At 39.1% G+C, this 23,264-nt stretch overlaps 1 protein-coding gene across 3 annotated transcripts in view; it reads right to left on the reverse strand.

The window, feature by feature from the left end:
• The window catches only part of Eml5 (EMAP like 5), a 188,905-nt gene extending 166,353 nt beyond the window's left edge, over nt 1–22,552 (reverse strand). For 2 of the 3 annotated variants that reach the window (XM_029568615.1, XM_008843797.1), the window contains exon 1: nt 21,975–22,211. In XM_029568615.1, the coding sequence (XP_029424475.1) occupies nt 21,975–22,171 (197 nt within the window). In that variant the 5' untranslated portion in view covers nt 22,172–22,211. Of the gene's footprint in view, nt 1–21,974 lie in introns of all 3 variants that reach the window. The other variant, XM_008843796.2, reaches the window with a different exon arrangement.
• Nucleotides 22,553–23,264: the final 712 nt, after the last annotated feature.

Here is a 23,264-nt window from a genome sequence, read left to right on the forward strand (position 1 = left end):
GGTCAGAGGGGCATAAAGGACAGTTTTTGTTCCTTGCCCTCCTAGGTCAACTAGTTCCAGGGGACTATGAGCATCTCCCAATACATCCTGTAATTGTGGTGGATCACATGTCCTCTTGATCAAGGAGGCCAAGAAGACCCCCAAGATGGATTTGAACCAGTGTCCAGTCTACAAAGAGGAGGGTCAACATAGAGGAATCATTTCCTCCATGCTGCCAAGTGAAGCCAGCCATGATTGAGCAGGACCTTTGACTTACCTTCACATAGATGGAACTGGTAAAAGAAATGAGCCAGGGGCCCCTCCCAAGCCCAGGTGACCTCTGAGGAACAGATCCTCTAATGACCATAAGAGTAAAAGTAAATTGGCTTATCTGGGCAGACTGTATGGTCTTAAACCTATAACCAAAGATTAAAGTGATCAATGTAATTTTTTAAGAGTCCATGTGTATAACTAAAGGCTACATAACAAAAAACAATGCCCGACAGGAGATACCTTCCTTTGAGTTGTTGGCCAGGGTGACCCAAGGGACTCCCAAACAGTAACCCAGCATAGAATTGGGACAATGAACATCAGACCCTAAAATTGACAACTGATTACCGCTAGGTGAGGAACAGTTGATCCTCCTAAAACAAAGACCTCTAAATAGGCTGACTAGATTCACCAGATGGACAAGTAGTGTGGAATGGCTGGGGGTGCCAACCACACAGCACACAGTAGCAGGGATATCAGAGTATAAGGGCTCTAGTGGGGTCAGGGAGGCTATGGGAGGGTGCCATCTGGGAAGTGGGTGTGTAGTTGAATAAGATGGTTTGGGAGGTTCTGTGTTATATACACAAAAAATATCAACAGATTTTTAAAAATGTATTATATTTGAGGAGGAAGCATAGAAATTTATGTCACACTAATTAGTAGAGGTGATAAACATCCAACCAATTATGACTAGTAATAATCAGATATATACAGATTAGAGATGTATATGCCAACATCTCAGTGTTAGTAGCAAAAACAATGAGTCTTTCTGCAAGGAACAATATATTCTAAAACGAAATGGAGATCTCTTTAAAGGTTAAAACATCATTTAATTTATGTCTTATAGGGTTTATAATGAGTACAATATTGTATAACTGTAATAATTCAACTGTAAACCTAAAAATTTACAGCCAATTTTGAAAGAGATGCATCCTACCTCAGGAAAACGTTATTAAATACGTCAATTGTGTTGTAATGATATGCTTCTTCTAAGTATGTTGTTATTAAATAAATCATTTTTAAAAATTAAAAAAAATGTAGGAAACAGCCTATTCTAAAGTGAAATAGAGATCTTCTTTAAAGGGTAAAAACTCATTCAATTTCATAGAGGATCTGAGTGTAACGGACTGTGACTAGTAAAAATCAGATACAAAGAGATTAAAGACACATGCAAACATGTAAGCGTTAGTAGCATTAAAAATGTAGGAAACAGCATATCTTAAAATGAAATGAAGATCTTCTTTAAAGGGTAAAATCTCATTCAATTTTATGTCTTATAGGGTTTATACTGAGTTCAGTATTGTATGACTATTAATTCAGCTGTGAACCTAAAAATTTATAGCCACCTTTGAAAGAGATGTATCCTTGCTCTGGAATGTGTTACTGAATATGTTAAAGCTGTAATGAAATGCTTCTTCTAATCATGTGGTTATTAAATTTCAAAAAATAAAAATAAAAAAATAAAAAAACGAAGATCAGGTAGCTATAGCTACATGGATATCTCAGTCCTCTCTAATATTACATTGACTTATATGTCTATTTTTGAGCCTATGCCATGCTGTTTTTATTACCATGGCTGTGTACTCTAATTTGAAATCAGGACTGGTTTGGCTATCTTTTTTGTGCCAACATAGAAATTTTGAAACTGTTTTTTCTATATCTGTGAAGGTAGGTCTTGGTATTATGATTGAAATTGCATTGAATCTATATGTTGCTTTTGGTAGAATGGCCATTTTCTTAACATTAAGCCTGTCAATCCATGAGCATGAGAGGTCTTTCCCTCTTTGGGTATCTTCTTCAATTTCTTTCTTCAGTGTCTTAAGGTATTCATTGTAGAAGTCTTTCACCTCATTGGTGAGGCTTATTCCTCTGTGTGTGTCTATTATGAATGAGACTCTTTTCCTGATTTTTTTTCTCAGTATGTTTGTCATTGGTAAGAATGATTTTGTGTGTTATTTTGTATTCTGTCATTTTGCTGAAAATATTTCTCGACCTTAATTTTTGGTGGTCTTCCATGTCTTCCATATATAGAATCATGTCTGCAAATGGGGATATTTGACTTCTATTTGTATCCCTTTTATTTCCTTCTCTTGCCTGATTGCTCTAGCTTCAAGCTAGAGCAGCTTCTAGATTTCAAGCATTAGATTGAAGAGGAGTAGTGAGAGTGGACACTCTTACCTTGCTCATGATTTTAGTAAGAACACTGAGTTTCTCCATTAGCATGGATGCTGACTACTGGTTTGCCATATCTAGCCTCATCCCTAGCCTCTCCATGATTTTTTTTTGTTTTGTTTTGTTTTGTTTTGTTTTGTTTTGTTTTATTGAGACAGGGTCTCCCTGTAGGCCCAGCTGTCCTGGAACTCACTATGTGGACCAGACTGGCCTTGAACTCACAGAGATCTGCCTGCTTCTGCCTCCGGAGTGCTGGGATTAAAGGCATGTGCCACCATACCCGGCCCTCTCAGTGATTTTTATCATGAATGGATGTTGGATTTTCTCAAAGGCCTTTTCTGTATCTAATGAGATATATGATTTCTGTCTTTGAGTCTATTCAACATGTATTGATTTACATATGTTGAATGATCTCTGCATCTCTGTAACTAACTCAATTGTTATGAGTCACCTTTTTTATATCTTAGATTCAGTTTGCCATTATTTTATTGAAAATTTCTGCATCTATGTTCATCAGGAAGATCATTCTGTAATTTTCACATTTTGTTACTGTATCTTTATCTGGTTTTTGTAAAAAGAGTTTGGGAGCCTTCCTTCCTTTTCTGTTTTATGGAATAACTTTAGTAGTACTGGTATTAGTGAAGTTTTAGTAGAATTCTGCAGTGAATCTATGTGATTCTGGGCTTTTTTTTTTTTTTTTTTTTTTTGGTCTTTTTGAAACAGGGTCTCCCTGTAGCCCCAGCTGTCCTGGAACTCACTATGTAGACCAGGCTGGCCTTGAACTCACAGGGATCTGCCTGCCTCTGCCTCCCAAGTGCTGGGACTAAAGGCGTGTGCCACCATGCCTGGCTAGATGGGAGACTTTTTATTACAGATGCAATCTCATTGCTGGTTATGGATCTATTCAAACTATTTCATCCTGGTTTAATTTTGGTATTTTATATGCATCTAGAAACTCATCCATTTCTTCTAGATTTTCCAACTTAGTGGAATAGAGGTTTTTAATGTCCTTATAATTTTTAAAAATTTCACTGGTATCTGTTGCATTATCTCTTTTCTCATTCCTAATTTCATTAATTTTGGTCTTCTGTTACTTTTGGTTAATTTGACTAAGAGTTTTGTTAATCTTGTTTATATTTGCGAAAAACAGCTCTTTATTTCACTGATATTTTTGCTTCTATTTCATTCCAGCCCTGATTTTGATTCTCTTCCCATCTACAGGTCTTGGGTTTGGTTTTGTTGTTTTCTTAATGGACTTAAAGTCCATAATTATTAATTTGAGATCGCTCAGATTTTTGAAGTAGGCACTTAATGATATAAACTTTCCTCTTCCGACTGCCTTCATTGTGTCCCATAGATTTCAGCATGATATGTTTTCCTATTCATTCAATTCTAGGAATTCTTAAATTTCCTTCTTGATTTCTTCCATGGCCCAATAATCATTGTTTAGTCTCCACAAGTTTCTGTACATTCTGTAGTTTCTACTGGCATTGATATCCAGCCTTATTCCACTGGGTCCAACAGAACACAGGATGTTAATTCAATTTTTGTTGGGAGTTGTTTTGTGTCCTAATATCTGGTCGATTTTTTAAAAAGCTCCACGGGCTTCTAGGAAGACTGTATCTTCTTTAGTATTTGGTTGAAAAGTTCTATAGATGTCTATTAGGCTCATTTTATTTATGATGTCATTTAACTGTTTCTCCGTTTAGTTTTTATACAGATGATCTGTTTCCTGATGAGAGTCAGGTACTAAAGTTACTCACTGTGTTGGGACTAATCTTTGGTTTTTAGATCTAGCATTATTTCTTTTATGAAATTAGGTGTCCCTGTATTTGGTGAATATGTTTAGAATATAATATCCTCTTTATGGATTGTTTCTCTAATGAGTATGAAGTGGCCTTGTTCCTTATCTCTTTTGACTAGTTATAGTTTGAAGTCTATTTTGTCAGATACCAGAATAGCTATGCCTGCCATTTTCTTAGCTCCATTTTCTTAGAATACGTTTTCTATCCTTTTACTGTAAGGTGAGGTCTATTGATGGTGATATGTGTTTCTTGGGGAGAGCAAAAAGATGCATCCTGTTTTCTAATCCAATCTGCTCATCTGTGTCTTTATATTGAAGAATTGAAACTATTAGGAGCTAATATTAGGAATTATTGTCTAAAGATGTGTATTATACTGGGGCTGGAGAGATGGCTTAGTGGTTAAGAGCATGGACTGCTCTTATAGAGGACCCAGGTTTGGTTCCCAGCACCCACATGGTAGCTAACAACTGTCCATAACTCCAGTTTCAGGAGCTCTGACACCCTCTTCTGACCTCTGCAGGTACTGCATGTGATGGGTGCACTCATGCGCATGCAGGCAATATACTCATACTCAAAAATAATAAAAAATTTAAAAAGGATGCATATTATTTCCTGTTATTTCCTTGATTTTGCAGTGCTTTCTTAGACCACTTTTGATTAACTGTCTTAGCATTGCTTATTTGTTTCCTGTGACCTCTTGGGTGTGTTGCTCCTTTTCTTCAGACTGAAGTATTTCTTACAGTATGCTCTGTAGAGCCAGTTTAGTGGTCGTAACTTCTTTTGATCTACCTTTATCATGGGAAGTTTTTATTTTTCCTTCAATATTAATAGATAGTTTTGTCTGAATTGACAGTTGTGGTCTTTCAGAACTTGGAACACATCTTTCCAGGCCTTTCTGGTTTTGAAGGTTTCTGTTGAATAATCAGGTGTTATTCTGATGGGCCTTCCTTTAGGAATGACTTGACCTTTCTCTCTTGCAGCTTTCATTATCTTTTATTTTGTGTTTTTAATGTTTTAACTATAATATGTCATGAGGAATTTTTTTGTGTTCTGTCTAATTAGTGTTCTGTAGGCCTTGTCTACCTGGATGAGTATCTCTTTCTCAAGGTTAGGGAAATTTTCTTCTATAATTTTACTGAAGAGATTCTCTACACCGTTGGTATTTTTCCTCTTCTTATGCCCATAATCCAAAACTTTTCATGGTGTCCCAGAGCTCTCCCATGTCCTGCTCATTTTTTAAAAAATTATCAGTGACCTTTATTGAATGATGTAATTCCTCTACCTTGTCTTCCAGCTCTGATACTCTGTTTTCTATGTGATGCATTCTATTGGTGTAGGCCTTCCACTGAGGTTTTTATTTGATTTATTTCATTTTTCATTTCTAGCATCATTTCAATTTTGTTTTTCTTCAGTAATTATCCCTCTATTATTGAATTCTGTTTTCATATTTTCTATTGACTTTATTTCATTTAGCTCTTTGTTTTCGTTCTCTTTATTTTTGAGGGGTGTTTTATTGTATATTTTTGCATTTTATACATTAAAAAAATTTATTGCACTCTTGTACATTTCATATAACAGTTATTAATCAAATTTAGACCTCTTCCACATTCATAACACCTCCCACCACCAGACTTCATGTATTCCACCATACATGTTAAGTACTTACAATCTCTAGGTAGGTTGACTAGACTCCAGTGGATGGATTGGCACTGAAGGACATCTGGGTACAAGTGCTTGACTGGACAGGATTTAACATATTTTTGTTCTCTTGGAGTCTATACATGTTTTCTTTGAGTTGTCTGAACATAGTTATGATCTTTTTTTACTCTTTTGAATTCTTTGTATGGAAGTTCCTCAAGGTCATTTTCATTAGGGGTCATTATTATGGGATTAGTAATTCATGGATGAGATATAATGCCTTGTTTTTTGTGTGTGGTTTTGTTTCTATGCTGGGACTCGTGAATCTAGGGTACTTTTTTAGTTGAATTTTTCTTTCTCCCTTTCTTTCTTTCTTTCTTTCTTTCTTTCTTTCTTTCTTTCTTCCTCCCTCCCTCCCTCCCTTCCTTCCTTCCTTCCTTCCTTCTTTCTTTCTTTTTTGTTTAGATTACATTTCTTCTTTCAGTGATGGAATTCACAGTCCTCTCCTCAGGAGGACTAAGGTCTTAGAAGGGCTGAGATGCCATTTTCCTCTGTGGCGCTGGTACAGGAAGTCCCCAAGCAGCGTTGATGGGCCTTAACAGGAGAAGCCAGGGCCCTCTAATTGGTACAGGAGGCTATACAGTTTGGGTTCTTGGAGCAAAATTATCAGGAAACTGTTGGCCGTCCTAGTGGAGGATGTCGTGACAGCTTGGTACTTACAATTTTGTTTTTACTTGATTCACTGAGTTTTTTATTTCCAACATTTTCATTTGTTTGTTTCAAAATTTCAATGTCCTTACTGAGTTTCTTATTCATGTCTCATTTCTCTTTTATGTTGCTTTTGTTCCATGTCCTAAATTAAGGTACTTACCTCCTTAGTTCTATCCTCTTTGAGGTCATCAATCATTTTTACAATTAGACTTCTGAGTTCTTTGGCATTTCAATTATTTTAATATTTTTTGATTTATTTGTTAAGGAGTTAGAATCTTTTAGGGGAGTCATATTGCCTTTTTTTATGTTTGTGTTTCTGAGCAGCAATTTGTACATCCTCAGAGATGAATATCTCTTCTGGTTTAATTTGAGGACCTTAGTAAACAGTCTGCTCTTGAGGGCTTAATTCCTAGTACCACTCAGAGGCTACTTTTTGCTGCAAAGCTCTTCTGTTTCTTGGTATTTTAAGCTATCCTATCACCTCCTTTGTGTTTTCTGATGTTCTTTCTTTCCTCTCTTCAGAGAAGAATCTACCCTTTGTTATTCTAACTCTTCTCAGTCACAGAGACTTATGGAGGCAGCTTCCTCTAATTCATTATCCTATCTCAAAAGTGTCAATAATTATCTCAGAGAGGTTCTTTGAGACTAGTCAATTCCTGCTTCTCCCTAAACTTTCTTTCACCAATTTTAGCAAATATTGGTGGGTGCTGTCTGAAAACATTTACCTCAGTAGCAGAGCACATGACTATCATGCACAAGGCACTGGGTTCAATTCCCAACAGTATAAAAAATTTACGTCTATAGTATTCTTCTGTAACAACTGGCATTCTACTGTGAGGAATAACACTCTCTGCTCTCTCATCTATTTACCTATGTATTCATTTAACCCAATGTGTGTTTGTATCAGATTGAACTTATGGATATTTTACATTTAAGATCAACAACTTCTTTTCTGTAAAAAGTCAGATAAAAAATGTTTTATGCTGTTAGACTGAACAGTTTCTATCACAACTACTCAACTGGATTCTCGAGGCCCACACGGTGAAAGGAGAGAAACCAAGGTCCTTTGACCTCCACATGCACACCATGGCAATGCATAGCCCCATAAGTAAATAAATGTAAAAAATTTAAAACACAGGTAGATTCTATATATACAGAATGTATATATGAGTTCGTATGTATACATATATTTCCTCACTTTGTCTGCGGAGACAGCCTAACAGCACTAAGAGTAACATCTACTGCTCAAATCTTGTTCAGTAAACACTATTTTCCAATAAAAGAAAAAAGGGATTCTTTAAGTTTAATTGAGCACATTATAAGACTACAGTAGAAAAATACAAGAATATTTTATTATGCAAGAAAGCAAGTGTCATAAAAGAGATAGTACCTTGCTGAAATAATATGAAAAATAATCTCAAGGATCTCTTAAAAGTAAAAGTTGAAGCAATCTGAGCTATAAAATAGTGATAATGCTGAATTTTACCCCATAGAATAAAACTTGGGTCAGCAAACAGAAGATGGAAATATCTGTCTTGCCACCTTTTTTTTTTTTGGTTTTTGGTTTTTTTGAGACAGGGTCTCCCTGTAGCCCCAGCTGTCCTGGAACTCACTATGTAGACCAGGGTGGCCTCAAACTCACAGAGATCCGCCTGCCTCTGCCTCCCGAGTGCTGGGATTAAAGGCGTGCACCATCCTTGCCACCTATTTTTATAAATGAAATTTTATTAGAAAACGTGACCATTTGTTTAGATTAGTCTTCTACAACCTCTTTTTCATTGTTGCCAGCTTAGGAACCCTTTTAGGTATTTTTCTCATATGCCATCACCCACTACCAATTTTAATACTACAGACATAGTATCTACTACTTTATACACTGTAGTATCTACTAATTTATATATTGTATACATGTGCTTTACCTAATAAAAATAAAACTACTTGTGCCTACACATATACACACATACACAAAATAAATTAATATAATTGTTTTAAAATGTGATTTTCCTCTAAGAACGACTAAGTTTTCAAAACCTCAGCCCATTTTAATTTTAATATACCCATACATTTCAGAATTGCTAACCCTAGGAGAAATAATTTTATCTGTTAAGTTATAACATTACATAATTTTTTTCCTCTATCCTTACAGTATACAGTCAAGGTATGCTTTTCAGTTATTTATATTGGCTACTCCTAAAAACCTTAGCATCAAAGGAGATGGAAGGGAGTTTACAAAATTGCAATCTAGAATTTGTTTCCTATTCTTTTCATTTACAATCATTTTGCAGTTCTGGTATTCTATATTTGAGTAATTCTGAGGCTATAGTTTACATAGAAAATATATAGCTACAAAGTGATTCTGAATCTTTTATGGATCTTGTCCTCTTTTTGTAGCATTAGGATTGAACTCAGGGCTCCTGGTATGGTAGGCAGGTAGGCGCTCTACTACTGTTACATCCCAACCCAAGTTTTGTATTTTCTGAGGAAAAGATACAGGGAGATTACTTATTGCAGTTATGGGAAGTCTGAAAGGTTAATTTATAATTTTACTTTTGATTTTTTTTTAAGATTAAAAAAAATTTAAGGGGCTGGAGAGATGGCTCAGCGGTTAAGAGCACAGACTGCTCTTGCAGAGGACCTAGGTTCGATTCCCAGCACCCACATGGCGGCTATGAACCATCCTTAAGTCCAGTTCCAGGGGAATCTGAAGCCCTCTTCTGACCTCTGCAGCACTGGACTGACACGGGTGCATTCACATACAAGCAGGCAATATGCTCATACACATAAAATAAAAATCATAAATAAATTTTTTTTTAAAAATTTTAAGTTTATGTGTATTAGTGCTTTGTCTGCATGTATGTAAGTGCACCTGTGTCACACAAAGCCCGTGGAGGACAGAAGAGGGCACCAGATCCCTTGGAACTGGAGTTACACACAGTTGTTAGCCACCATGTGGGTGCTGGGAATCAAACCCAGGCCAACTGCAAGAGCAGCCAGTGCTCTTAACCAGTGACCCATCTCTCCAGCCCCCTATTTGTGTGTGTGTGTGTGTGTGTGTGTGTGTGTGTGTGTGTGTGTGTGTTGTGTGTGTAAAGTGTGCCTGTGTTGTGCAATACCCATGGAGGCCAGAAAGTGGAATTGTAGATGGCTGGGAACCAAATCTGGGTCCTCTGCAACATCAGACGGTGCTCATAATCATTGAGCCATCTTGCTAGCCCCATAATTTTACTTTTAAAAATTCATAATTTTGCATCCTATTTCCTATATCCCCTTTCCTAGAAATGTTATACTCTTAGCTTTATTTTTAAGGTATATGTCCCAGTTTTGGTTAAATTCTAAACATGGTGAAGTATATGTTGGGGTTCATTTTTCTCCATAACGGATATTGTTATTTTTAATATCTTTTTAAAAAGATTATCTTTAAAGCATATTTTACATGCACATAAGAGTCATCCAGCACACACACACACAAATAAAAAAACTAGTGGTGTAGATGAAGGTTAAGAAATTCTTGGGCTGATGAAAAAGGGTGAGACCTAATACACAAATGGGTTGATATCACATAGGAGCTGGTTCTCTTGCTGAGGGAGGTAAAATATGAACATTCTCCTTGGCAAGCTCCATTTTCTTAATAACCAAAACTATTATGTCTTTAAGACATCTTTAAAATCAACTTGGTATCCTGTTTTATTCATATAGTGCCTAGGTACTGCTGAACATACAACAGAACTCAATACCTATGAATCAATTTGAGAAACAGATGACAGGAAATAAAAAACAATTTAAAGATATATTCCTATGTTAAAATACTTAAGAGGATTAGCCATTCACATTGTAGACATCACTATTTTAAACAATAGAAAACAGATTTTTTTAAAGCTCTTTTCCCATTAATTCTACTTAGTTATGGACACTAACTAGATACCACACTGTCAGCAAACCCTACAATTATACCTTATTTTAAGCACTTAATATCTAAAGCTTTTATTTTTTAATTTTACTATTACTATTACTATTATTATTATTATTGTCACCCAGGCAACCCTGGAACTCAATCTGTAGCTGAGGCTAACCTTGAATTCTTGATCCTCCTGCTTCCATCTGCCAAGTGCTGGGAATATATAGGCATGAGCCACCACCTCCAGTTTAATCCCTAAATTTATCATATATATAGTAGTAACAAATTACACACAAATGAAGGGAAATACCCTTGTATCCAAAATTTTCTCTTTATATATATAGTTATTTTCATTAATTCCTCACTAAATTTAGTTCATATATCTCAAATCAGCATCTTATACTATTAGGCAGTTCTACTAAACACATGGCTGATAAATCTGCATTCTCAACCTTTATAGTTTCTCATGATTACAGTTCCCCACCATCAACCTCTGCCTATAGCTAATAAGTTTGCCTTGAACTTATCAAACAATATAAAACATAATTAAAGGAAACAGTTAATCCCCACCAGATTTATAACTGTGCTGGACAGCTTTAGTTGTCAACTTGACACACCCGGGTAGAGGGAGCCTCAGTTGGGGACTTGTCTCCATTGGACTGGCCTGTGGCCATGACACTGGGGTATTTTCTTGATTGTTGAGTGATGTGGGCAGGCTCAGCCCACTGTTGGCAGTGAAACCCCTGGGAAGGCTGTTCTGTATTGTATAAGAAAGCAGGCTGAGTATGGGCTGGGAGAGCAAGCCAATAAGCACCGTTCCTCCATGGCCTGTGCTCCAGCTCCTGCCTCCAGGTTCCTGCCCTGAGTTCCTGCCCTTGGGCTCCCTGATGAACTGTGACCCAGAATGTAAGATAAAAATAATAAAAATAAACCCTTTCCTCTCCAAGTTGGTATTAGTCAGAGTGTTTTGTCACAGCAATGGAAAACAAACTAGAATAACAACTGTACTTTCCTCTTATAAAATGGAAGAAATGCCTCTATTCCTGGATCTTTTACTTGCATTCTGGACCCCATTCTCTTTACTTTCAAGTACTTTTCTCCAAGAATTGTTTTCTAGAATCTTTGCTTCTTCAGTACTGAGTCATTCCCGGTACCATTCAGATTTACCCATTCTTTTTAAGAGAACACCCTGACTCCACACCTTCAACCCCATTTTCTGATCCCCAACCACAACAAAACTTTTCAAACAGCAGCATCGTCCTTTCACTCCCTTTACTGTCTCAGCAAATTCCACACAGACTTTGTCTCTTTCCTTCAGTCATGAGGAACCTTTCCAAACCAAATGGCAAACTGCACATCCTCACTTCCTCTACTCCTCAGTAGCAGGACACAAATGACTGCTGCTCTTTCAAAAATAAATACTTTCCTCTTTAGGCTTTCCTGACTCATAATCTACATTTCTCCTGACTGATGTTAGGCCTTACCTCCCATATGTCATCTCAGACTATTAAGTGTCAGAAGGCATTATCTCAGCTGTCTTTCCTTCCTTTCCCAGATGACTTTAAACACATACACAGTGAAAACCCCCAAATCTTACATTCAGTTCCAGCAATGTCTTAAGTGCCTCCAGTTCAAGATTCAAAGGAAAATGTGAAGTCTTCCTTACTAACCCTCTCAGTTTGCTCCTCCTCTCCTTTGCAAATGTATCACCATCCATTGCTTAGATCAAAACTCTTTTTCACACTTCCTCCATGATTCCATTAGCCTTTATCATGGTTCTCATCTTGTCTGTGGCAATCTTCATGTAAGCCAGCACTCGTCTTATACCAGGACTACTTCAACAGCCCCATGGCCACCCACCTTTCTTCCTAAATTGGTTTCCTTTAGTCTTCTCAATATAGTAATAATGATCTTTTAAAATTTTTTATTTCATTTATTATTACTGTGGTGCAGTTCAGGGTGGTATACATGTGACAGAGCACAGATCAGAGAACAACTTGGTAGAATCTCTTCACGCCTACGTTTTTTGTTTTTTGGTTTGTTTTTTTTTTTTTTGGTCTTTTTGAGACAGGGTCTCCTTGTAGCCCCAGCTGCCCTGGAACTTACTTTTCTTTTTTTTTAACTTTTTAAAAATTTATTATTTTTACTTTATGTGTATACATGTATTGCCTGCATGTAGGTAAGTGCACCCGTGTCATGCAGTGCCCTCAGAGGTCAGAAGAAGCTGTTGGATCTTCTGGGACTGGAGTTACAGACAGTTGTTAGCTGCCATGTGGGTGCTGGGATTCGAAACCGGGTCTTCTGCAAGAACAACCAGTGTTCTTAACCGCTGAGTCATCTCTCCAGCCCCTTCAACTCCTTTTTTCTGTTGTTTGTTTTTTTTGAGACAGGGTCTCCCTGTAGCCCCAGCTGTCCTGGAACTCACTATGTAGACCAGGCTGGCCTTGAACTCAGAGAGATCCACTTGCCTCTGCCTCTGTCTCCTGAGTGCTGGGATTAAAGGTGTGCACCACCATGCCCAGTTCACTCCTACTTTTATATGGGTTCTGGGGATTGAATTTAGGTCATCAGGCTTGCATAGCAAGCACCTTTACCCACTGAGCCATCTCACCTGTCTCAGAGTGGTCTTTTAAAGCAGCATAAGTCTGACTTTATCATTCACTTGGTTAAAATTCTCCAATGGCATCCTATTGACTTAGAATAAAATCGTAACTATCTGGATGGTACTTACAAAGCCCTCATGGTGTTCTCAAGTCTCAACTTCTTACCATTTCCCTCTTGCTCACTCTAGCCACATAGGACTTTCTGTCCTGTCAAGCTCAGCTGGGCATGGTGGCGCACGCCTTTAATCCCAGCACTCAGGAGGCAGAGGCAGGTAGATCTCTAAGAGTTCAAGGCCAGCCTGGTCTACCTATTGAGTTCCAGGCCAGCTGGGGCTATAGGGAGACCCTGCCTCAAAAAGATTTAAAAAAATTTAAAAATTTTTAAAAAAGGTCAAGCTCACTATGCTTTTCAACTTTTTGTCTAGAATGATTTCCCAAACCTTCACCTCACTCATGCTTTAGACCAAATGTATCTTGCTCTGAGAAGCCTTCCAAACGACCTCTGGTCATTTTCACATATTCTATCCATGATCCCAATGCATTTACAATTATTATCAACTATTTAAAACCCCTATTATATATGTATTATCTTGCTCTCTCCCACTAGAATCTGTATGCCAGTAGGACGGAGATGTTGCCTGTTTTTGTTGTTGTTCATCTCGGACTCTAACATGTAAGGCAGTGAGTGGTATATGGTAATTATTTAATCAGTATTTGTTACCTGAATTTCCCAAGAAGCTACTAAAGTCAAAAAGAAAATTTGAATAAAACAATCCTCAATACAGAAAAATTCTTAAGAAAATTATTTCATTCCATCCTTTATAACAGCAAAACCTTAAAAAACACCTAAAAGTTCAACATTTAAGAAATATTCCCTAATTAGGGTACACTCTCAAAGTGCCTTCTCACTTAGTCATTAAAAGTATGTGTGAGGATTTTTCATAATATGAGAGAATGCTTTTGTTATAATATTAACTAAAAAACCATAATCCATATGGTCCATATAGTGTGGCTTCAATGATGTAAGACTACATATACTAAAAAAAGCTTACAAGGGAATAATCTAAAATTCAAGATAGCAATAGCAATATTTCTAGATTACAAGAGTGTGTGTAAATATTTTTCTATGACTTTCAATTTTCTGTAACATGTATTATTTATTTAAAATAACAATCAAACTCTAAGAGGGAACCTAGACCTTTTATAATCCCTATTACATTGACCTCAAACTTCTTCCCTCAAGCTAGCATCCAAGTTCTAGGTAAAATTTCTGCCACCAACTCTCATATTTTGTTAAATACATTGTCTACTAGTTAATTAAGTACTAGTGAAGTCTCGTGGCAACCAAATAATGATGACCAGACTGTGAACTCTGTAGCTAGCAATCACCTATGTCACAAATACGTAGAGTAGCCTTCCTCTTTCCACTTTGGATTGGAATTATTCCCTGCTTTTTGATAAACCATACTACCTAAAGAGATGGGGACACTGAAGTGGTTAGATCTAGTTATATTGTCTAGTGGCTAAGTTAACTATACTACGAAAGACATAGCAAGCAAAAACTGCCTTTGTCAACTGTTATTCCCCAACCACATCTGGAAATGTGTATGTAACACACCCTGCCACACTAGGGGCAGTGGTGTTCAGCATTGCATATCCTGATGGAGAAAGTGCTCTCAAAGGATACAAACACAGAGAATCAAGTGGATTTGGGGAAAGAGAATGACTTCTCTGGTTGGGAAACGAAGTGGGTACATGATCCCCTGGCCATTTCCTCCTTCTCCCTTCTCTCCTTTCCTGCCCTCCCCTTGCCCTCATTCTCCCCTTCCTTTTGCTCTTCTTCCTCTCCCCTTCCCTCTCCCTACTTCCTGGCTGCCATGAGGTAGGCAGCCTCCTCTGCCATTTGCTATGTTTCATGATAGTCTACCTTGTCTCAGGCTCAAAGCAATGAAGACAGCCACCTGGGACTGAAAGCTCTGAAAAGCATGTAAGTGCAAATATATCTCTTGTGCTGGATAGCTCTAGTGTCAACTTGACACACCTGGGTTGAGGGAACCTCAATTGGGGAATTGTCACTATTGGACTGGCCTATGGCCATGTCTATGGGGCTTTTTCTTGACTGATGAGTGATGTGGGAGGGCCCAGCCCATTGTGGGTGGTGCCATCCCTGGGCAGGTGGGCCTGTGTTGCATAAGAAAGCAGGCTGAGCAAGGGCCAGAAGAGCAAGCCAGTAAGCAGCATTCCTCCACGGCCTGTGCTCCAGCTCCTGCTTCCAGGTTCCTGCCCTGAGTTCCTACCTGATGAACTGTGACCTGGGAGATGTAAGCTGAATAAACCCTTTCCTCCCCAAGTTGGTAGTGGTCAGAATGTTTTGTCACAGCAATGGAGAAACACACTAAGACATCGCTCCTACTTTTGAGGTCTTTTTCAAGTATTTTGCCACAATGATGGAAAGTTGGCTCACAGTGTAAGACACGAGTATTTCTAAAAAGTTTCCAGGTGATGTTAATATTCTTAGTCTGAAGACAAGTGTGAGTAGCAAGAATGTAGGGCTGCCAGCCATGTGCCATTTTTTTTTTTTTTAAATAAAGAAGTAAAATAGGAGCTGATGGAATAAATCTTGAAGGATGCCAGCTCCATGTATTAACAGTAAATAACTGCCAGGTATGGTGGCTCATGCCTTTAATCCCAGCACTTGGGAAGCAGAGGCAGGTGGATCTCTGTGAATTCAAAGCCAGCCTGGTCTATCTATATAGTGAGTTTCAGGTCAGCTGGGGCTACAGGGAGACCCTTTCTCAAAAAGACAACTTATTTTGACTTCTGCACTCTCTTTCTCCTGATTATCTGGACATGACAGTCTCCTGAGCAAGCCTTGCTATAATGTAATGACTGCAAGGCAGCTAACATCTCCACTAATGTGGGGCAAGCTTGATCATATTTGAACCACTGCTGGTGAGCCCTTTCTTCTCGAAATACTCCTCATTTGGCTTCCATGTCCCCACTCCCCCCTTGCTTTTCCTCCTGCTTTTCTGGTTACATTCTTATATTTCTTTTTCATTTCCCCTCTATCTGAATATTGGAACACAACAGAAATCCATTTCTAGATTCATTCTCTGTCTATACTTGCTCCCTTGGTGACTTCCTTTAAGATTCCTGGCTTTACTACTTACATTCTGATAACACCCAAATTGATATTAGCCATCCCAGACTGCTTCCTTGAATTACAGACATGTACGTTCGATTGCCGAATTTACAACCCTCCACTTAGCTGTCTCTTAGATATCTCAAATGGAACCCTTCTAAAACAGAGCTTCTGATTCTTCCCTTCTTCCTCAAACAGAAAATGTTTCCCATAATCTTTCCAAATTCAGTAACTGGTAACTCCATTTCTCTAGTTGTTCTGACCAAAAATTCTGTGATGATTGATCTTTCTTTTCTCTGGTAATTTACATCTGATTCATTAATTAATCTCGCTGCTTCTATCTTCAAAACACATCCAGAATTTTGCCTTTCTCACTACCTTCACTGTTACCTCCAGTATTTCTTGACTGGTCCAACCACTAATAGTCATGGACTGAATTATACAACCATCTCCTAAGTCATTTCCCTGCTTTCATCCTGCCCCTCTTCAGTCTACTCTGAAAACAGAAGTCAGTGTGACTTTGTAAGTCTACAAGTCAACTTACAATAACGTCATTAAACTGTTGAAACAACTTCCAGTCTCAGATGGAAGGCCACAATCCTCTCAGCAAGGCCCTATGCAATCTTCTCTCCTGTATTTACCTTATTAAACCTCATTCTTCCCACTGCCTCAAGTCCATGCTACTCCAGCCACACTAACCTTCTTACTGTTCCTCCAATAGATCAGAACTTCCACTTTAGAGCACCTGTATAGGACAGTCCTGTACAGCTCTTTGCTTGTATATCCTTTAACTTACCAAACAATGTAGTCTGTCACCCCCAACTCTACTCAAGTAGCACTTTAACAGTGAGACCACTCTTACTGCCTTCTTTCTCCTTAGTTCTTACACACACACACACACACACACCTTACCTGATTATATCTGTTATCTCCTGGCCCTCAATAGATATAAGCTCCATGAAGATGGGGAATTTCATCTGTTTACTTCACTACCACAGCTTTAGTGCTAAGAACACAGGCAGTCACTAACTTGTGCAAGAAAAATTAAAACAACAACAAAAAGATGTATTCCAAATGCAACAAGAAATATTTTAATATTATCTGATTCAATAATCCTACTTCAGGGTATGTGTGCACACATATATGTATATATGTATATATATTCAAAAGAAATGAAATTGGGGTGTTTAAGAACTATCTGGATTCCCACATTTATTGAAGCACAACAGCCAAGAGCTAGCACAACTTAAAATGTCCATCAACTAATGAATAAATAATGAAAATGTGTGTATGGGGGTGTAGGAAACATACAATAAAATACTATTCAAGCATAAGAAAGGTGAAATATTGTCATTTTGACAAAACGAATAGAACTGGAGATTATTAAGTGAAATAAGCCAGGCACAAGAAGAAATTACATGTGCTCATTTGTGTCTGGAGTATTAAAAAGTTGATCTCATAGAAGCTGAAAGTAGATTGGTGGTTTCCATACTAGGGAAAGCCAAGACCACCAAAGGGCGGGATGGGAAGGATGATCAATGTGGATGCTAAGTTACACTTGGAGTAAGAAGTCTGGACGTTCTGGTATGCTATTGCACAGTAATGTGGCTACAGATAATGAAAATGTATTTTTCATAAAACTAGAAAGGTTTTTAATATTTTCAACATAAAGAAATGACAAATGCTTAAGGGGACAAATATCTTACAAGGACTTAAACGTTAAACAATATATACATGTATCAACATGCATGTAATTTTGGTATTATATATCACATTTTGAATTTTAAATTTTTTACGAAGTATCTTTGAAGGTAGGTGTGCCAGGCATGGTATGCCTATAGCTGGGGCTATAGGGAGACCCTGTCTCAAGAGAGGGAGGAAGGGGAAGAGGGAGAGAGGGAGAGAGAGGGAGGGGAGGGGGGAGAGAGGGAGAGAGAGAGATAAAGGAGAAAGGGAGGGAGAGAAAAGGAGAGAAGGGGGGCGGGAGAGAAGGCATGACCAAATATGTCAAACTATGATGAAAACTACAAAAGGTGAGCACTGATAACTGACCACTGGATTTAGCAACACAGAGGTCACTGGTGATCCTGACAGAGGGAAACAGAATACAGTCAAGAGTAAATAGCAGCAAAATAACTGAAGATGGTAAAACAACTTGCATTTTTTTTTTTATAACACAAGACCACAGCATATGATGTAGCTGCTTCCCAGAATATTTAAGCTGAGTCTTTAAGGAAAACGGAGACGTAGCCTTTTTAAAAGAATGAATGAAATTCATTTTAAAGCATTTCGAATTCTGCATGAACAAAACAGAGACTGATATGAATGAGCCAGAAGCAAGTACCAAAACACCAAGTGAACCACACCCCGTCATGGTCTTTACTGGTATAAATGATTTGAAAACTTTTGATAATATCCACTATTTGCAAAAGAAAGTCTGATGAGTAGTAACAAGGAAAACATGATTTAAAACCTATCAAATCTTTTGGGGAAAACAAATGGCAAAGGTTTCAAAATACAAACTAGGTCACTGATAGATACCTTATGTTAAACCCAGAACTAGTAATACCTTAGAACTTAGTCTTAAACCTGTTGCAAATAACTAATAAGTAGAGAAACTGGAACAACAAAACTTGAAACACACACACACACACACACACACACACACACAAACACACTCTGAAGTTTACTCCTATGTATAAACAAATTAGTGGAATAAATATTAGTACAGAACAAATAAGTAGAGAAGTAGAATGCATACAGATTCATGGCAAAAAGACAGACAACCAATTATAAGCAATGCAACGAAAAAGCTGTGCTGCCATATGGTGCCACACTGGGCAAGCCTAGGCAGTAAGATTAGAAGAGAATCACTAACACTTAGCAGTGTGTTCAGACTTTAAAATCCTATAGTGCTTACGTTTCCCAAACCTAATGACAATGACATGTTCATTTTGGAAGAGCCTTAGCCTCAGATAAAGTTATATACCACTAAATTTCAAGTAAGTTTTAAGCAAATACAGGAACAAAACTAATGAAAACATTTTTATTGTTAAGGCAAATACCACAAGATTGTTTTCTAACATCCAACACAGTATGGATACTGTATCTTTTGCTTGAAATAACTGAACTGGAATGATTTCTGTACCTAGAGGTTAAACACTGAAGTTAAAAAATACCTGAGCTTTTAACTTTTGCATGTTCTAGCTCATAAGAATAATCCGTCATTAATATCTGTCATTAATATGTAAGATACAATTTCTAAAGCACTTTAATTCTAAATATATTCTTAGTATTAAATTTGTTCCACAATTTTTACTACACTGTATGACTCAGATTTTATTACCCATTACAACTTTTCAGAAAATCTTTCAATTATTTTAAATTATTTTAAACTGTATCAATTGCATAAAATCATAGGCATATAGAGTATGTTTGCCATTTTGAAATGCTTAAAACGTTATGTTTGTGTTATGTAAACATTCTAGAAGAAGGCAAAAAAGCATGATCTTCCTTACAGTTTACTGAAACCAAATATAAAAATTCAAGGCAATGTAGCACTTGATTAGTATGTATGCATGTGGCCCTGGGTTCAATCCTTAGAACTGCAAAAAATAAAACTTTCAAGTAGTGTGACATATTAAATACAGCTTCTAGTTACTGTTAGAAGAATGAAGACATAGTTTAATCTTCCCTCAAATAAATCATATCTAGTTTTGAAAAGTCTCAATGCAATACTGCTCTCCTAAATAAAAACTTAATTGCACAATGATGACCTCAATATCTTTTACACCTGGTACCATACTGGATTTAATAAAAGATACCGACAGACAATATCTGGAAGAGAGCTTTGGTCAAGGCTGCTTCATGCAGGTAAACCTAGTGTACCCAGCACCACAGACATCTAATCCATGGAAAAGAAACAGACAAGACAGGACTGGGGAAAGAAAAGAAACTGAGATAACTCTACTCTTGGGGTAACAAGATAAGAAATAGCAATATTTTTGTTTGTTTTAGTAATCTGGATTTATACTAGGTCTCAAACCCTGATCATAACAAAAAAATTATTTTTTTTACTTTATTATTATTTTATGAGTGTATTGCCTGCACGTCTGTAAGTGCACCCATCTCATGCAATGCCTGTGGAGGTCAGAAGTCAGCGTCAAATCCCCTGGAACTGGAGTTACAGACAGTTGTTAGCCACCATGTGGGTGCTGGGAATCAAACCTGGGTCCTCTGCAAGAGCAGTCAGTGCTCTTAACTGCTGAGCCTTCTTTCCAGCCTCCAAAACAAAAAAATTCTAATTTGAGAAGAAGAAAAGTACTTGTTAGTTTCCTTTCCAAAATGCACAATCTGGAAAATCCCACTAAGTGTCTAAATACATGAATTAAAATAAAAAACCCACTCTACGTATTCCATATTCTACAATTTCACTTTATGTTTATCTTTACTCCTGTCTTATCTTTTTTGTACACTGGACCTCCTTGCCCTTCTACAGACTTACAGGGAGCCAAACAGAACAGCTTCATGGAGCTTCCTGCCTGCAAGACATTGAATCATGTTCCTGATTTGAAATTCCCAGTTTAAACCTTGGGAAGCATCCATGAAGGAATAAAATTAAGTAGTGAAGCCCAATCACAGAACCTGTGTCAAAAACTCAGAGGCAACATACAACACCTTCTCAATTAAAAACAAGATAAAATAAATATATATATTCTTATAAGAGAAAAGGTACTTAAAGCAATAATCAGTGGCTTACAATCATTCTGAAGCTCCTAACTTTAACACAAAAGTTTTACTGAGATGCTGAAAATTACCCTTTATATTACCGCTTACAGAAGAAATGAAAATAACACTTAGACCAACTTTAAGATACAGATCAAGAGACACACACACATGAGAGAGAGAGAGAGAGAGAGAGAGAGAGAGAGAGAGAGAGAGAGAGAGAGAGAGAGATTGATTTAAAATAAAAATAGGAAACTAAAGTTAACTTGAGTACTTTAATGATGAATCTACAGAACTGGACATCAGTGGCGTTATCTACCAGCTTTTTCCATATAAGACATACCCCCGCCCCCAAACTGCCTTCTGGTGCGCAAATTTTAACTCTGGTGAATTGTCTGAAGGTTACCCAAGTTTCTTTGCTATCTGCTGCTAACTGCAGATGTAAAAATAGGAAACTAAAGTTAACTTGAGTACTTTAATGATGAATCTACAGAACTGGACATCAGTGGCGTTATCTACCAGCTTTTTCCATATAAGACATACCCCCGCCCCCAAACTGCCTTCTGGTGCGCAAATTTTAACTCTGGTGAATTGTCTGAAGGTTACCCAAGTTTCTTTGCTATCTGCTGCTAACTGCAGATGGTGAAAGCCGAACTAATCATCAGAGCCAAGAAGCGAGCACCCTCCAGGACGCCACTGCTATGCGCTCCCCAGAACAAGTCTATGCTTGCTTTGCGGTGCTCAGCTTAGTTCTCCTCAAATAAAGGATTCCCTACCCCGGGTTCTTTAAGATTTCGTTTAATAAGAAATCAATCACATAATTTAAAAAGAAAAAAGTGCCACCCAAATAACCTTGTGACAAGTTTCCTAATTTTGCCGGGATGGGGAAGGACTCAAAGCCAGGGAAGCCGACGACCTGCCGACCGACCTTCCAGCCCGCCCCGAGAGCGGAAAAGCAGTGAGACCGGCGCGAGGACCGGATGCAGCGCTGTCCCGGGTGATGCTACGGTCAGGAGCGGTCCTGCACCCCGTACCTGATGATGTCGTCGCTGTGGCCCCGGTAGAACTTCTGCCGGTGCTCCCGCGGGCTGTACACCACGCCGACCCCTGCCACGAAGTACACGATTTCCTTGGCCGCAGTGTAGAAGAGGTTGTTGCGGCACTGGTGGCCCCGGTATCCGTACACCCACTCGAGCCGCAGGTGGCAGCTCGGGGCGCTCCGGGCCGCCATGTCGGGGCGCCCACCGTCGCCGCAGTGCCCGCCCGGGCTCGGCGGCCGAAGCTCTCCCGCGGGCGGCGGGGCGGCCCTCTACGCCGAGTCCCGCAGGAGCATCGCGCCCGGGTGGCCGCCGCCTCCTCAGCCCACCGGCGGGAGCAGAAGCGCCGCGCGGCGGAACATGCCGAGGCCCGCGAGCGCCGCCAGTCGTCACAGGGAGCCTCGGGCCCTTCGCGCTTCCCCTCAGCTCCGAGAACGCCGGGCCCTGACGGCCCGCGTCCAGTCCACTCCCCTGCTGCTCAGCCGCGGCCCAGAGCACCCGGCTCCGGGCCCAGGTCACCTGCGGCGCTCGAGCGCAGCCGCAGCCTGAGCTCCACAACCAGGCCGGGCCGCGCCGCGCGCTCCCGAGCCCAGCAGAGTGGCGGGCGGCCCCGCCTCCTTACGAGCTGCCCCGCCCCTCACTCTCTAGCCACACCCACACGCCCTAGCCCATCCCCGAGCGCTCCAGCCCCGCCCCGCTCGGAGTCCAGAAGAAGTTTGCAGCTCTGGATCCCAGGCCGAAGCGCACGTTCCAACTGCCTAGCTGGACCCAGATTCCTCACCCCCGGCCCCGCGTACCTGGATTCTTGCTGCTGGGCTTTGTCGCCCAGGAACCCCTGGGGGTCCCGCATGTCTCTACTCAGCTACTTCATATGCCTGCGAATTAACAGCAGGATGCTAACGTCATCCTTTTTAAAATACATATATTTTTTAATTTGTTTATTATTATTTTTATTTTATGTATATGAGTGTATTGCCTGCATGTAGGTAAATGCACCCGTGTCGTGCAGTGCCCGCGGAGGACAGAAGAAGCTGTCGGATCCCCTGGAACTGGAGTTACGAACAGTTGTTAGCTGCCCTGTGGGTGCTGGGATTTGAACTTGGGTCTTCTGCAAGAACAGCCAGTGCTCTTAACTGCTGAGCGTCTCTCCAGTCCACTTCATCCCTTTTTTTCTCCCCCGTGATACCTTATGTGTGTGCTTCTTTCTGCTTCATAGCGCTGTCGGGTCCAGAAATTTGGAGAGAATAAAATCTGATCTCATAAGTGAACATTTGACACATTAGATAT

This window comes from Nannospalax galili, unplaced genomic scaffold (assembly GCF_000622305.1).
Source record: "Nannospalax galili isolate Female #2095 unplaced genomic scaffold, S.galili_v1.0 scaffold500, whole genome shotgun sequence".
In the NCBI taxonomy this organism is placed as follows: Eukaryota; Metazoa; Chordata; class Mammalia; order Rodentia; family Spalacidae; genus Nannospalax; species Nannospalax galili.